This window comes from Geotrypetes seraphini, chromosome 7 (genome assembly GCF_902459505.1).
Source record: "Geotrypetes seraphini chromosome 7, aGeoSer1.1, whole genome shotgun sequence".
Taxonomy (NCBI): domain Eukaryota; kingdom Metazoa; phylum Chordata; class Amphibia; order Gymnophiona; family Dermophiidae; genus Geotrypetes; species Geotrypetes seraphini.
In genome coordinates this window covers 171,984,449-172,000,674 of record NC_047090.1, presented here as the reverse complement: position 1 = coordinate 172,000,674, position 16,226 = coordinate 171,984,449, and the positions used below count along the sequence as shown (strand labels likewise).

The window sequence follows — 16,226 nt, the reverse complement described above, 5'->3', positions numbered from 1 at the left end:
ATTTTGTTCTATTAGTTAGTCCACTATACGTAGGGGATAAGGCTTAAAGAAGTCAGACAATATCAAAATCACAATTGTTTTTTAATCCAGCTAAACTGCGGTAGGGTGGCTACAGCTGCCTGACTTCGGGCGTTGTTTACAGAATCAGGCCCATAATGTCTTCCATAAGTTCCCTGTACCTTAGTTATACAGATGTAACTAGATAACGGTACAATACACTATTTTCTTCTATTCCTTCTAGTGCACGGATTCTTAATAAATGTAAATAACTTACAAAGTAATTTATGGCCTCTAGACTCCAAAAGGTATTTGTTAGTTTCAATAAATCCCACTATCTAAAATTACTGTACCCTAAACAAGTAAAGAACATAAGAAGTTGCCTCTGCTGGGTCCAGACCAGGAGTCTATCATGCCCAGCAGTCCGCTCATGCGGCAGCCCATCAGGTCCATAACCTGTAAGTGACCCTTTCTCTAAAAGCCTTTCAATCCCCATTGTTCCTTTTTCTATACTCTTTCATAATCCTATCTCTACCTCTATCCTAATCCTATCTCTACCTCTATCTATATCCCCGTATCCTTCAGGAACTTGTCCAATCCCTCTTTGAATCCTCTTAATGTACTCTGTCCTATCACACCCTCCGGAAGCGCATTCCAGGTGTCCACCACCCTCTAAGTGAAGAAAAATCTCCTAGCATTGGTTCTAAACCAATTTCTCCGAGTGCCCCCTGTTCTTGTAGTTCACAATAGGCTGAATAATCTGTCCCTTTCCACCTTCTCTATGCCCTTCATAATCTTGTAAGTCTCTATCATGTCTCCTCTGAGTCTCCGCTTCTCTAGGGTGAAGAGCCCCAGCCTTTCCAGCCTGTCTGCGTATGAAAGGTTTTCCATATCTTGATTGTATGAAGTATCTTTTGCCTATGAGAGGGCTCATTTTCAAAACTGAAAAGCATCCAAAAAGTGGCATAAAGGGGATGTTTTTCTCGCCATTCTCTTCCAATTCGCTATTTTTAAAACTCATTTTGTGGATGGATTTCTTTGCTATTCATCTGCACAGTATCTAGGAGGTGTGGGTTGAGCAGGACTAGGGTGGCTTATGATTTGGACGTTTTCTGCAATAATCTAACATTTTAGAAAATGGCCAGGGCACAGTTTGGATGTCTGGGGCTAGACCTGTTTTGATAATCAAGTGGCACAAAGGTACCCAAACTGAGCAGATGACCACTGGAACAATAAAGGCATAACCCCCCTTGTGATCTCCCAGTGATTACTGACCCTCTCCCTCCCCACAAAGATGTGAATGACAGCTTCAGATGTTATGGGCAGCCTTATTAGAGTCAGAAAAGAATGGGGAAGGGAAAATACGTTTATTTAAAATATCAAACCAATTTCAATTAAAATCACACAAATATGTAGGTAAAACATGGCAGGCATATAAAGGCCTTTGTAATATAACATATGCTGGACCCCATAAAGTCCTTAGTAATAAAACATATACTGGACCCCAACACAGTCTGTGTTTCAGCCACAAAGGCCTTCTTCAGAGCCAAGAACACCACAGCAGCCCAGAGAGCAGGGCAGCCAGGAGAAGTCAGGAGGCAGGAGGAGAAGGAGGAAAATTAGCTGAGGAGAAAGAACAGATTAAGAAGGGGAAGGGCAGGAGAAGGCAGGCGAGAGAGGCAACGGCGAGAGGTAACTCTGCCCACCTCTCTGATGTCAGCAAAGCTCAGATCCGGAGCTCCCCCTTAAAAGGGGAGGGGCCAATGGCTGTAAGGCGCGCGTCGAAGGCGAGTGTTAAAGGCGCTCGCCTTAGCAAGAGCGCCTTTGCAAAGGGTCGAGTCACTGCAAAGAAGAGCAGAGGGCAACCATAGCAGATGCAGAGGACACCCAAGCAACAAACAAGCAAGAAGAGCAGAGGGCAACCACAGCAGACACAGAGAACACATAAGGAACAAGCAAGCAAGAAGAGCAGAGGGCAACCACAGCAGACACAGAGGACACACAAGCAATCAAGGGTAGCAGGCTTAAAATCAGGCGAGGGACCTCACAGTAACACCAAGGACGGATGCTACATAAGGAACCAGGGAAAAACCACTTCAGCCAGCAGACCAACAAGCGGACAGCAATGGAAGCAGCAGACAGAAGCAGGATGTTAAGCTACTCAGTTTTCTGCACCGTTTGCCATATGTATGACTACCTCCCCTCTGAGAGGCGGTCTTATGTATGCACTCGATGCGAGGAACTGGAGGGCCTGAAGAAACAAGTTAGACTCCTGGAAGGCATAATACTGGAACTAGAAACACTTCGAGCAGTGGAGGAGGAGGACAGAGAGGCAGAAAACTTCAATACAGAGGAAACCATTGAGGAAGAAATTAGGAAATAGAGAAGTTCATCGAGGAGGCATACAGGGAGGCCGTGGAAAATCACCAGCAACAGTGGAATTGATGACCACCTGGAGGACAACCACAAGGAAGAAATGGGTGACACAGCAGCGACACTTGGAAACAGCAGAGGGAACCCACAGGAAGATGAGTCCAACGCAAGCCAACACCAGGTTGAGGGAAGATGGAAGTGCACAGAGGACACGGACCTATAGCCGGAGAGATGGACATACACTGGGGACACAGACCTGCGGCTGGAGAGACAAGAGAAGACAGAGAGGACAGCGATTGTCATGGGGGACTCCATCATCAGACAAGTCGACAGCCACATAGCTTGAGGAAGACAGGATCGGCTGGTAACCTGCCTACAGGGAGCCAAGATAGAAGATTTAGTGAGCCGCATCGACAGGATCATCGACAGCATGGAAGAGGAAGATACAGCAGTGGTGACCCATGTGGGGACAAACAATGTGAGCAACAGGGACTTCAGCAGGGAAGGACTGAAAGACCAGTTCTGGATGCTAGGAAGGAAGCTGAAGACCAGAACGCCGAGGGTAGCATTCTCAGAGATTCTACCGGTGCCCAGGGCTGATGAGAGGAGGCAGACGGAGCTGCAAGCAGTCAGTGCGTGGTTGCAACACTGGTGTGAGGAAGAAGGATTCCACTTCGTGCGCAACTGGACGATGTTCTGAGGGAAGAGCAAGTTATTCAGGAAGGATTGACTCCACCTCAGTGGAGACGGAACAAGGCTACTTACAAGCAACATCAAGGGAGACATTGAGAAGTTTTTAAACTAGGAAGAAGGGGAAAGCTGACAGTCAACCAAGAGTCAATGGTTTGGGAACCGGTATACCCAGAGGGTAACGTGCAGGAAGATAGCAGGGAAGACTTACCGGATCATAGGCAAGACAGAAATCCTGACGGATCGAAAGGACACAAGAGGGAAGGAAATGCAAGAAAGTAACAGGCCGCAAACTCAAGTGTATGTACACAAACGCAAGGAGCCTAAGGAATAAGATGGGGGAATTGGAAGCTATGGCACAAAAAGATAACCGTGACATCATCGGCATCACAGAAACATGGTGGAACGAGGAAAACGTCTGGGACACTGTGATACCGGAATAAAAGCTATACCGTAGAGACAGAGTGGGTCAAAAAGGTGGGGTATTGCCCTATACGTCAAAGAGGGAATTGAGTCTACCGGAGAGAACACATTGGAAATGAAAAATAAGGTAGAGTCTCTATGAGTCAAAATTCCGGGAACAAATGGAATTGAAACGAAGATCGGCATCTACTACCGACCCCCAGGGCAGTCTGATGAAATTGATGTTGAAATGATGGACGAGATTAAACTCAACTGCAAGGGAGGCAACGCAGTTATCATGGGTGATTTCAATTATCTGGAGATAGACTGGAACCTAGGCACCTCTGGCTGCAGTAGGGAGACCAAGTTCCTGGGTGCTGAAGGCAATTGCTTCCTGGAATATCTTGTCAAGGAAAATACAAGAGGAAATGCAATTCTGGACTTAATTCTAAATGGACTACAAAGACCGACGCAAGGTGTAGAAGTAAAAGGGGCGCTGGGAAGCAGTGATCACAATATGATCCGCTTCAACCTGGACACAGGGGCAAAACATCGATCCAGAACGAGGGCCACGGCACTGAACTTCTGAAAAGGGAATTATAAAGGGATGAGACTCATGGTGGGGAAGAAGATTAAGAAGAGGATAAGTACTGTAAAAATACCAGAGCAAGCATGGTTCTTTTTTAAGGACACAGTCACTGAGGCGCAAAATCTATATATACTGCGTATCTACAAGGGATCCAAGAGGAAAAAGAACAAGGAACTAGCGTGGCTCACTATAGCGGTGAAGGAAACGATCAGAGACAAGACTTCGTTTAAGAAATGGAAAAGGTCACAAACAACATCAAAACAAGTGCCATAAGGCAATAAGAGGGGCCAAAAAAGACTACGAGGAAAAAATAGCCAAGGAGACAAAAAACTTCAAGCCATTCTTTTGATATATTAAGGGGAAATGACCCGCGAAGGAAGTGGTGGGGCTGTTGGATGACCATGGAATAAAGGGAGTGCTAAAGTTGGACAAAGCCATCGCCGACAAACTGAACACATTTTTTGCGTCTGTATTTACCGAAGATATACCAAAGTGGATATACACTACATACCGCAAGCTGACAGGCTATATGCAGGAAATGAAGACGGAAAACTGACAGGGTTGACAGGCAGATTGATAGGCTTAAAAGCAATAAATTCCCGGGACTGGATGGCATCCATCCGAGGGTAATCAAGGAACTGAAAGGGGCTGTAGCTGAACTGCTTCAACTAATAGCCAATCTGTCGATCAAATTGTGAAGGATTCTGAAAGACTGGAAAGTGGCGAATGGTATGCCGATCTTCAAGAAAGGTTCGAGGGGAGATCCGGGAAACTACAGACCGGTGAGTCTGACCTCGGTACCGGGAAAGATGGTAGAGGCGCTGATAAAAGACCACATCATTGATCACCTTGACGGGCACAGTATGATGAGGCCAAGCCAGCACGGCTTCAGCAAAGGAAGATCTTGCTTGACGAACTTGCTGCACTTCTTTGAGGGAGTAAACAGGCAGATAGACAAGGGTGACCCACTCAACATTGTATATCTGGATTTTCAGAAGGCGTTCGACAAGGTTCCGCATGAACGACTACTTCAAAAAATTGCGAGCCATCGAATCAAGGGTGAAATACTCACGTGGATTAAAAACTGGCTAGCGGATAGGAAACAGAGAGTGGGGGTAAATGTACAATACACGGACTGGAATAGCATCATGAGTGGAGTGCCGCAAGGTTTGGTGCTTGGACCCATGCTCTTCAACATATTTAAAAAACGACCTGGAAATTGGTACGATGAGTGAGGTGATTAAATTTGCAGACAATACGAAGTTATTCAGAGAAGAGAAGACAAGGATTGCGAAGACCTGCAACATGACATAAACACGCTCGAGAAATGGGCTGCGACAAGGTAAATGAGATTTAGCATGGATAAGTGTAAGGTGATGCATGTTGGTAATAAAAATCTTATACAAAATACAGGATGTCTGGTACAGTACTTGGAGAGACCCTCCAGGAAAGATACTTGGGTATACTGATTGACAAGTAGATGAAGCCATCCGCGCAATGCACAGCAGCAGCGAAAAGGGCAAACAGAATGCTGGGAATGATTAAGAAGGGGATCATGAACAAATCGGAGAAGGTTATCATGCCACTGTACCGGGCCATGGTAAGCCCTCACCTGGAATACTGCATCCAGCACTGGTCGCCGTACATGAAGAAGGACACAGTACTACTCGAAAGGGTCCAGAGAAGAGCGACTAAAATGGTTAAGGGGCTGGAGGAGTTGCCGTACATTGAGAGATTAGAGAAACTGGGCCTCTTTCTACTCCCTTGAAAAGAGGAGACTGAGAGGGGACATGATCGAAACATTCAAGATAATGAAGAGAATAGACTTAGTAAATAAAGACAGGTTGTTCACCCTCTCCAAGTTAGAGAGAATGAAAGGGCACTCTCTAAAGTTGAAAGGGGATAGATTCCGTACAAACATAAGGAAGTTATTCTTCACCCAGAGAGTGGTAGAAAACTGGAACGCTCTTCCAGAGGCTGTTTTAGGGGAAATCACCCTCCAGGTATTCAAGACAAAGTTAGACAAGTTCCTGCTGAACCAGAATGTATGCTGGTAAGGCTAGTCTCAGGGCACTGGTCTTTGACCTAAGGACCGCCGCGTAAGCGGACTGCTGGGCAAGATGGACCACTGGCTGACCCAGCAGCAGCAATTCTTATGTTCTTATGTTTTAAAAAGTAGCTTAAAAGAACAGAACAATAAAACACAACAAATTAAAAATACATATAAATGTAAAATGTACCGGAGGTTAAACCTTGAGAAAAACTGAAGGTGTACACTTACAGGACATTGCATAAAATATAAATACAAATTGAAAATTATGAAAAGTTAGCATGAATAAACATTATAAAACAATAAATTATGAAATATAAAAGCCATATATTTGTAAACAATGTAATATGCACAGACACTATGAGCAAGCAATGTAATGGAACATGAATACCATAAATGCCAGGACAATGCAAAAAATAATAAGCAAGTCAAAAGATGAGACATGAAAAACCATAAATATGAGACGACATGCCAATAAGACCAGCAGATATCAATAAAATAGAATTAGAAAGAGTGGAACGGATAAAACCAGACCTATCCAGTAGATGGCGCCAAATAACATACAATCAAGCAAAAAACGAGGTTTCTGAAAAGTGAAGAATAAATATAACAAAAACAAGCACCATTAAAAGCAGAAAAGTGTCATCACAACAATAAAAAGGTGGCATAACTAAAAACATCACATGACATCACAAAAAAGATCCGTGTAAGGGAAAAACCAAAATCAATATGAATGGACATAATCTTTTTAAAAGGGACAAATAAAGGTTGTTGGATGACAAAATATCAAGTGTGTTGGATGTAAAAAGAGTTTGTTCAGAGCCAGCCTTTAGAATAGATTAGTACCAGCCTAGTTTTTTTTCTTGCCCAGAACTAGCCTTTTTGCTCTTATGCCCGGGTTTTTCTTGTTCTTATGTCCATTCGTATTGATTTTGGTTTTTCCCTCACACGGATCTTTTTTGTGACGTCATCAAGTCTAGCTCATACTCATCTTTTACCTTACACGACCTGTTTTGAGACGTCAACACGCCTCCTTACGTTTTTTCTCGGCGCCAAACACAGCCTACAATTACTTTTGCTTTCTAACGCGGCTCCATTTTGCAGCGACTTTTCTTTCTCGCAGCATCATTTTGAGTTTGGTCAGTCCTTCCATACGTCTTGCATATACTTTTTTTTTGGAAGCAGTTTCTTTTTGTTTTATTACTTTCTGATATGGATTCATTATATCAACAAAAGCTGATGCTGATGCTTGAGATTTCACTGAACCCCAAAATTTAGGAGTATAAAAGGTGGGTGGTAGAAGGGGTGGAGTTAGGGTGAGGGTAAAAAGTTAGGAGCTTAGCACTGATTTTCAGTACCAGGCTCATAAATCTTGGTCAATGAATTTATAAGTATAACTGCTGAAAACTTACAGGTGTGGCTAAAAAGGGCAGAAATTTAGGCCTGTTTGTTTTCACTGTGTATCTTGGTGTGGATTTTCACACTCACACGTGTTTCTTCTTTTCCATGAAGCAAAAACAGAAAATCCAATACTTAAATCATGTGGCAGGCAACGAGGCAAACCAAAGACAGCTGAAGGCAGCAGACGCTGGAGCAACAGCTGGTGCTTTTCAAAGGAAAAGACAACCGAGATGTGAACTTACTTTTCCCGCTTCTGAATCCTAATGAACGTGTTGCTGCCCCTCCTCCTCCCCAGCAGCACTCATCGGTTTGGAAATAATGCATTGGTTGCAAAATTCTGTTACAGTGACGGGGTCCAAAAATGCTGCCCCCCCCCCCATCAGTTTATATTAGTCACTTGACTGCAGCTAATGATCCAAGGTTTTTTTAAACCTTTTGGAGCCCGGGTTGGCTTCAGGAAATCAATAATATCGGATCAGCCTCTATGTTAAACAATTACCAACATCTACTTTTAATATACAATTGACTTAAAAAATTAACAAGAACTTTAAAAATTGTCAGAGGCCAGTCCTGTGGTTTATGAATGGAATCCCCTTGATGTGAATTTCCATATGTTTATTAATAAGCACAAACTCCAATTTATAAGAATCCCTTTACAAATATGTTGTCATGTCTGAGTGAATACTCGTACTCTCATCAAAATTGTATCCTTTTGTTTCATAAAAGAGTTTTTTGTAAATACTTTGTTTAATTTGTAGTATTTCAAATTGTATTTTCTCTTTAGTAATCTAAAATGATGAATCTAGCTTTTAATTAGCTGTTACGTCAAGCTATCATGCTTCAGTTACATCGACTGCAGATGCTTGTATGAATGCCAATGTTTCAGTTCAAATTTGCTGGTGGAGAACATAGTTTTGCTTAAAATGCCAATATTTCAAGAGGTATGGAGCTATTATCAGCTTCGTTATTTCAAAATGCAATCAGCATAACTATATTGATATCAAATAAGTATCTTTTCTATTTTATTGATACGATATAGGATAAAGATAATCTAATTTGTGAATGCCTATATATGTATATGTGCCTAATTTACAGTGTGAAATAATGAACAATTAAGTGAAAACCCAAGTTTGCGCAGTAAACGCATGATTGCAACAACAGCAAATGTTCTATTGGTCTTTTTCTGCAATGTTTATTTTGTAATTTAATAAATAATAAAGGCTTTTAAACATATCAGTTATTCAATTTAAATCTGAATGTTTTATTGCACTCCAACATATTACATATGCTGCGTGTTCTATCATATTTCATGCTTACATTGGTGAGTGTTTGTTAACTCTCTATTAGGATTTATGTACTGCCTTTTTGAAGGAATTCATTTAAGGCCGTGTACAGCAAGAATAAGTCAGACCTAAGCAATAGACAGTTACAGCAGTCAAAATATTCAAATAGCAATGCAGAGTATGCTACATTACAATGTCAACACAATATACTATAAAACAGTTTAATAGCTTAAGGCAGGGGTGTCCAGTGTCGGTCCTCGAGGGCCGCAGTCCAGTCGGGTTTTCAGGATTTCCCCAGTGAATATGCATGAGATCTATTAGCATACAATGAAAGCAGTGCATGCAAATAGACCTCATGTATATTCATTGGGGAAATCCTGAAAACCCGACTGGACTGCGGCCCTCGAGGACCGACATTGGACACCCCTGGCTTAAGGTGTAAGCAAAGCTGGGACATATACCTCCCTTTTACAAAACCGCACAAGAGTTTTTTTAACGTCAACAGTTATAGAGCTCGTATGAACTTTGGAGCTATGCAGAGCATTCAGCACACCAGCTAATGAAATTTAATGTGGACAAATAGAAATTTGATGCACATTGGTAAGAATAACCCAAATCACAGGTACCAGATGCTAGGATCGACCTTGGGGATTAGCGCCCAAGGAAAAGATCTGGGTGTCATTGTAGCGGCAGCTAAAAAGCAAACAAGATGCTAGGCATGATTAAAAAAAGGGATGGTTAACAAGACTAAGAATGTTATAATGCCTCTGTATCGCTCCATGGTGCGACCTCACCTGCGTTCAATTCTGTTCTCCGTATCTCAAAGATATAGCAGCACTAGAAAAGGTTCAAAGAAGAGCACCAAGATGATAAAAGGAGTTGGAACTCTTCTCATATGAGGAAAGACTAAAAAGGTTCGGGCTATTCAGCTTGGAAAAGAGACGACTGAGGGGAGATATGATTGAAGTCTACAAAATCCTGAATGGATCAATTTTTCACTCCGTTAAAAATTGCAGACTAGAGGACACTCGATGAAGTTATAGGGAAATACTTTTAAAACCAATAAGAGGAACTAGTTTTTCATTCAGAGAATAGTTAAGCTCTGGAACGTATTGCCAGAGGTTGTGGTAAGAGTGGATAGCGTTGCTGGTTTTAAGGAACATAAGAACATAAACAGAGCCTCTGCTGGATCAGACCAGAAGTCCATAATGCCCAGCAGTCCACTCACGCGGCGGCCCATCAGGTCCAGGACCTGTAGAGTAAGGTTTGGACAAGTTCCTGGAGGAAATGTCCATAGTCTGTTATTGAGAAAGACATGGGGGAAGCTACTGCTTGTCTTAGATCGCAAGCATTGGAATGCTGCTGCTCCTTGGGTTTTGGCCAGGTACTAGTGACCTGGATTGGTCACCGTGTGAACGGACTACTGGGCTTGATGGACCATTGGCTATTCTTATGTTCTTATGTTCTCTTGTGTGGTTTTGAAAAAGGGGGAGGGGGATTGGTAGAGTAACAGAAGATAGAAAATAAGGGGCTGAGTTAAAGAAAGTTGCACATGAAGTCAGAAAAGTGCTTGAATCGTAGCTAGGTTAGGAGTGGATAAATGTGTCTTGCTGCTTTTTAACATCAATGATCTAGAGATGGGAATAACTGTGAGATAATTAAATTTGCTGATGACACAAAGTTGTTAAATCACAAGAGGATTGTGAAAAATTTCACTAGGACCTTGTGAGACTGGACATCAAAATGACAGATGGTGTTTAATCTGAGCAAGTGGGGAAAGAGGAACCTGAACTTATAGCTACATGATGCTGGGTTCTATGTTATGAGTCACTGCCCAGGAAAAGGATCTAGGTGTCATTGTTGAGGATATATTAAACCCCTCAACTCAATGTGCGGTGACGGCTAAAAAAGCAAATGAAATATAGAAAGGTTTAATATTCCTTTGCTCCCTCAGCATTCTAATCTATCAGGAAATGAAACTGTAGGCTTTGTAAAATCTGATCAAATAAAAATAGGGTTAATAAATGTTCGTTCTCTTAAAAATAAATATCTGATTAAAGATCTTATTATCCAGTCATCTTATAATATACTATGTTTGGTAGAAACTTGGCTTACCGAGGGGGAGGAAGCCTACCTTTCTTACGCTTGCTCCCCAGGATTCTCCTTCCTTTTCAATCATCGCTTCCTAAAACGGGGAGGTGGCTTAGCAGTCATCTTTCAAGATTCATTAGTAGTAGGTTTAGACTCTTCTTCAATAAATGCCCCAATTGAATTTTTACAATTCTCTATATGGACTAAACCCAAATTGGATGTACTCCTGATTTATCTTCCACCACCCGTTAACTGTGAAAATCTTTTTCACTTACAATCACTCCTATTTGACTTTGGATCTTCTACTATTAATCCCCTGATCTTAGGAGACTTTAATATTCATTTTCATGTAATCCTTTTTCTTCTTCTCTACCCACTATTTTAAGTTCTTGTAAACCGTGTCGAGCTCCATACTCATGGAGATGATGCGGTATATAAACTTAAGGTTTAGATTAGATTAGATTAGATTTTGAAGATCTAAATAATAAATATACTAAAGACACTCTTTCCCATCTTAAGCAGTTAGATCTATCCCCTCTATTATCAACGCCAACACATCAAGCGGGCCATACGATTGATATGATTATAACTCCTTTATCTACAATTAATAAATTCCAATCACACTCATGTCAACCAGTACCATGGTCAGATCATTTTTTAATAACGATAACATACATAGCAGTACTTTCTAAACCAAAGAAAATCTCTCAAGTTAGTAAGTTTAAAGATTTTAGCAAATTATCTTCAGAATTAATTGCTGCAAATTTTAGCCTTGACCTTGCGGAATTAGAATCACTTTCTTTAGAAGATCTTTTAACCAAATGGCTAGATTCTACCAAGTTTCTAATTGATAAATTAGCTCCAACCCAAACAAAATATATATCATCACGAAAGAAGATCAATCCATGGTTTAATGCTGAACTCAATTTAATTAAAAAGCAGCTTCGTTCATTGGAACGAATTTGGAGGAAAGACAAAAGTCCTTCAAATTTATTAAAATTTAAAGATCAAGCAACTATGTACAAAGGAAAAATAATTCAAGCTAAATCGACATACTATTCCAGGCAAATTCTTCAAGCAAAAAATACTTCTATGTTATATGGTATTCTAAAATCAATTAATCCTCAGTCTAAAAACTATTTTCAAGATTCTAAATCCCTTCCAACAGCACAAGAATTAGCAAATTGTTTTGTGGATAAAGTTAATAATATTAGGAAAAAAATTTTGTTAAAACAACATTCCACTCTTGCGCCCGATCAGGAAACTAATCTATTATTTTCCTCAAAATGTTCTCAATTCAATCTTCCTAGTCTCAAAGATCTTGAATTGATTATTAAAACTACCAATACCAAAGGATCTTTTACAGAATCCATCCCCCCTTTTATTCTTAAGAAATACTTTTCAATATTTGGTCCTTCCATGCATATACTAATTAACATAAGTTTACAACAAAGTATTGTGCCATTAGCATGGAAAAAATCAACTATATGTCCAGTTCTAAAAGATCAAAAAATAAGCTCTGATGAAAAAACTAACTAAATTAACTGAAAAAATTGTGTTTAACCAGATATCAGAATATATCAAAAAAACAAATGTTTTACATCCAAATCAGACAGGATTCAGACAAAATCATTCCACAGAACATTCCCTAATAGGTATGACATCATCCATATTATATCACTTAGATCATCATACCTCTGTTGTATTGATTTCAATTGATCTTTCTTCTGCATTCGACACTATTGATCACACTCTCTTAATAGATAGACTTCAATCCATCGGCGTTACTGATCAGGTTTTGCTCTGGTTTAAGTCTTACTTTGAAAACCGTTCTTCCACTGTCCTCTTTAATAATACAATTTCAGAAAGTTTTTCATTACCTTATGGTATTCCTCAAGGATCAATACTTTCTCCTATTCTATTTAATATCTTTCTTGCGCCTCTCATGACTCTATGTCAGTCTATTGGATTCTCGGTATTCGCTTATGCGGATGATATACAGTTGTTACATCCGATTGATCCTAATAATTCACAAGAAATAGCAGCTATAAATGGAAAGCTAGATCAAATTCATCAATGGCTGGATACAAATAGACTAGCCTTGAACATTAGCAAAACAAACATTATGCTCTTTCCATGGAAGGACTGCTGTAGACTTTCTTCTCCCATTTTTATTAAAGGTATCCCCCTGCAGACGACTCAAAATATCAGGATTCTCGGAATAATATTTGATAACAAACTATCTTACCATGATCATATAAGCCAGGTGGTCAAATCAACTTTCTATAGACTTCGCCAAATTCATTCTGTGGCCAAATTCTTATGTGCAAAGTCTTTGAATATTCTAATTCATTCTTTAGTAATTTCTAAAATCGACTATTGTAACGCCTTGTTTAAAGGTTTGCCGCAAAAGGAAATTAGACGTCTACAAATTATTCAGAACGCCTCTATTAAAATTATCTATAAAGCCAAAAAATTTGATCATGTGTCTCCATTACTTAAAAAAGCACATTGGCTCCCGGTTGCTCATCGTATATTATTTAAACTATGTCTGCTGACCTTTAAATCTTTATTATTTAAAACCCCTGCTTTTATTTTTAGAGTTTTAATTCCTTATTCTACCTCTAGATTTCTGAGATCACATGACCAACATTTATTGGTCATTCCCTCGTTGAAAGTTATTAACACGAGGCGTCACACTATTTTTTCAGTAATGGCTCCTCAGTCCTGGAATGCCCTCCCACTATATATCAGAGAGGAAAAGAATTTAGATAAATTTAAGATCAAACTTGAGTTTTCTCTTCAAAGATGCATTTAATGAGTAAACGAAATGCTATTGACTCTCTTTATTCAATATTTCATTATAATCTACATTTGTTTCCCCTCCTTTTGTTTTTACCTTAAATGTATTGACTTAAATACTGATTGTAATTTCTTAATAATTTTCCCTCTTGTTTTGACATCGTTTGTATAAGTTATTATATTTAATAGACTTAAATTTTGTATAGGAATGTTTGTATCTGTTGAGTTAATTTGTCTAGATTCATGTTTGTGAGATTTGTTTCCCATATTTTGTATTTTTATCTAGTGTACATCGCCTAGAATCTGGAATAGGCGATTAATCAAATTTTATAATAAACTTGAAACTTGAAATGGTAGGAATTATCAGGAAAGGAATGGAAATCAAAGATGAAAATGTTATATTGTCTTTGTATCACTTGAATATTGTGTGCCGTTCTGGTTGCCGTATCTCAAAAAAGAATTAGAAAAGGTACAGAGAAGGGTGACAAAAATGATAAAAGGTTTGGGATGCCTTCCCTATGAGGAAAGGCTAAAGTGGCTAGGACTCTTCAGCTTAGACAAGAGACAGCTCAGGCATGATATAACAGAGGTCTATAAAATACTGAGTGGAGTGGAAAGGATAGATGTAAATCACTTACCTACTCTTTCCAAAATACTAGGACTAGGGGGCATGTAATGATGCTACTAAGACGGCCTTTCTCTTCAATCTTCACTAATACTTAAAAATCTTCCTATCAAAGTGGTACCTTCTCTAAAATTGCTGGGAGTGACATTTGACAGTCCTTCTCTAAAATTGCTGGGAGTGACATTTGACAGTAAATTCTATTATCACTTATATATTAGTTCTATTGTTCAACGTTGTTTCCACCGTTTACATATGATCAAAGCTCTAGCAAATTGTTAGAGCCCACTTCTCTGAACATCCTAATCCACTATTCTTCAACCGCCAGTCCACAGACCAGTGCCGGTCTGCAGAAAATTTTTGCCGGTCCGCACAGGGCCAGCGAGATCGAGTCGGCAGTTAAATTTTCTGCCGACTATGGTTCCTGCCGACTGCGGTTCCTCCTAGCCTCAGGCGATCAAGACAGGCTGCCGACGTCGGGGTTTTCCCTCTGTGAGTCTCGCCTGTTCGGAAACAGGATATTGAAACAAAATAGGCGGGACTCAGAGAGTGAAGGTCCCGACGACGGCAGCCTGTCTTGAGCGCCGCACCTGCTGAGTTGCTGAAGCGGGCCGCGGGGAAGGTGCAAGTGGAAGGGAAAGAGCTGCAGGTACAAGGGAGATGGTCAGTGTGTGTGAGCAAGATCCTGGGGAGCCTTCGACAGTGGCTGTCTCCCTTCCCAGCAGCTCTCCTTCTTGCCAGGGCAGTGATTCACCGGCAACTTTCTCTTTCCTCAGAGGCGGCAACTGACCCAAGGCTGCCTAAGTAAATCACTGCTGCAGGCAAGTACTGAGAGCTGCTAGAAGGGGAGGAAGCCACTGTTGGGGATGGGAAGCTGCTAGATAAAGGGAGAGATGCTACTGGTCCTGGAGGGAGGTAGAAGGAGAGATGCTACTGGGAGAGGAAGAGCGAAAGGGAAGGGAAGAGAGTTACTGTTGGATAGGGGAAGAAGGGAAGGGAGAAGGAAAAAAAGGAAACAGCTGGCAGGGAGATTACAGGAGGGGAAGGGGGTCAGGGTGGAATGGAGAGATCAGATGGAAAGGGGAGAGAGGAATGAGAAAGTAGAGAGAGATTGATGCTGGAAAGGGGGTCAGCAGAGAAATGAGAGGGATAAAGATGCTAGATCTGGTGTAGGAGAGATAAAAATGAAGAAAGCAGTGAAGCTGGAATGAATGATGTTAAAAAGGAGAAAGGAGGCACAGGCTGGATGGACAGGGGAGAGGGGAATAGAAAGAGGTCAGATACATATGGAAGGGGGAGAGGGCAGACAGTGGATGGAACGCGCAGATGCTGGATTGAAGAGAGAGGGCAGACACTGGAAGGAAAAGAGTGAAAAGAAGATGAAAGCAGAAACCAGAGACAACAAAAGGTAGAAAAAAATAATTTTATTTATATTTTGTCATTAGAATATATCAGATTTGAAATATATATCCTGCTAGAGACATAACTGGGGACTGCAGTATTCTGTTAGCATGATATTTCTGTGTAGCATTCTATAATAACTTGGCTTGTTCAGTTTTCTTGATAGTAGAGGGGATATATGTGAAGGGGAGGGGAGACAGGGGTTTTGTTGATCCTTGCCCTGTATTATTTGTATTTATAAAATCAATTTGTTCAGAATATTGTTTCTTTTTAGACTTTAATAAAATACGTTCAATATAAAATCATAACTGCGGTTTGTGCAGAAGGGATCAGATGGTTTGCGGGGACCGAGCTCGTGAAGATGGGGTGGAAATGGGTTTTTTAAATTTCAGTCTTAATAGTTTGCCGGTCCACAAAATAATTCTTTTATTTCTGCCGGTCCACAGGTGTAAAAAGGTTGAAGAACACTGTCCTAATCCATTCACTTGTTATTTCATGTATAGATTACAAGGCATTACAAAATAG

General features: G+C 40.6%; 1 protein-coding gene across 8 annotated transcripts in view; it reads left to right on the top strand.

Annotated features, from left to right (window-relative positions):
* PPP4R4 (protein phosphatase 4 regulatory subunit 4) overlaps positions 1 to 8,729 on the top strand; it is a 417,794-nt gene extending 409,065 nt beyond the window's left edge. For all 8 annotated transcript variants that reach the window (XM_033953260.1, XM_033953256.1, XM_033953258.1 and 5 more), the window contains one exon: positions 7,614 to 8,729. In XM_033953260.1, coding sequence (XP_033809151.1) covers positions 7,614 to 7,638 — 25 coding nt within the window. In that variant the 3' untranslated portion in view covers positions 7,639 to 8,729. The remainder of the gene's footprint in view (positions 1 to 7,613) is intronic.
* The last annotated feature ends 7,497 nt before the right edge of the window (positions 8,730 to 16,226 follow it).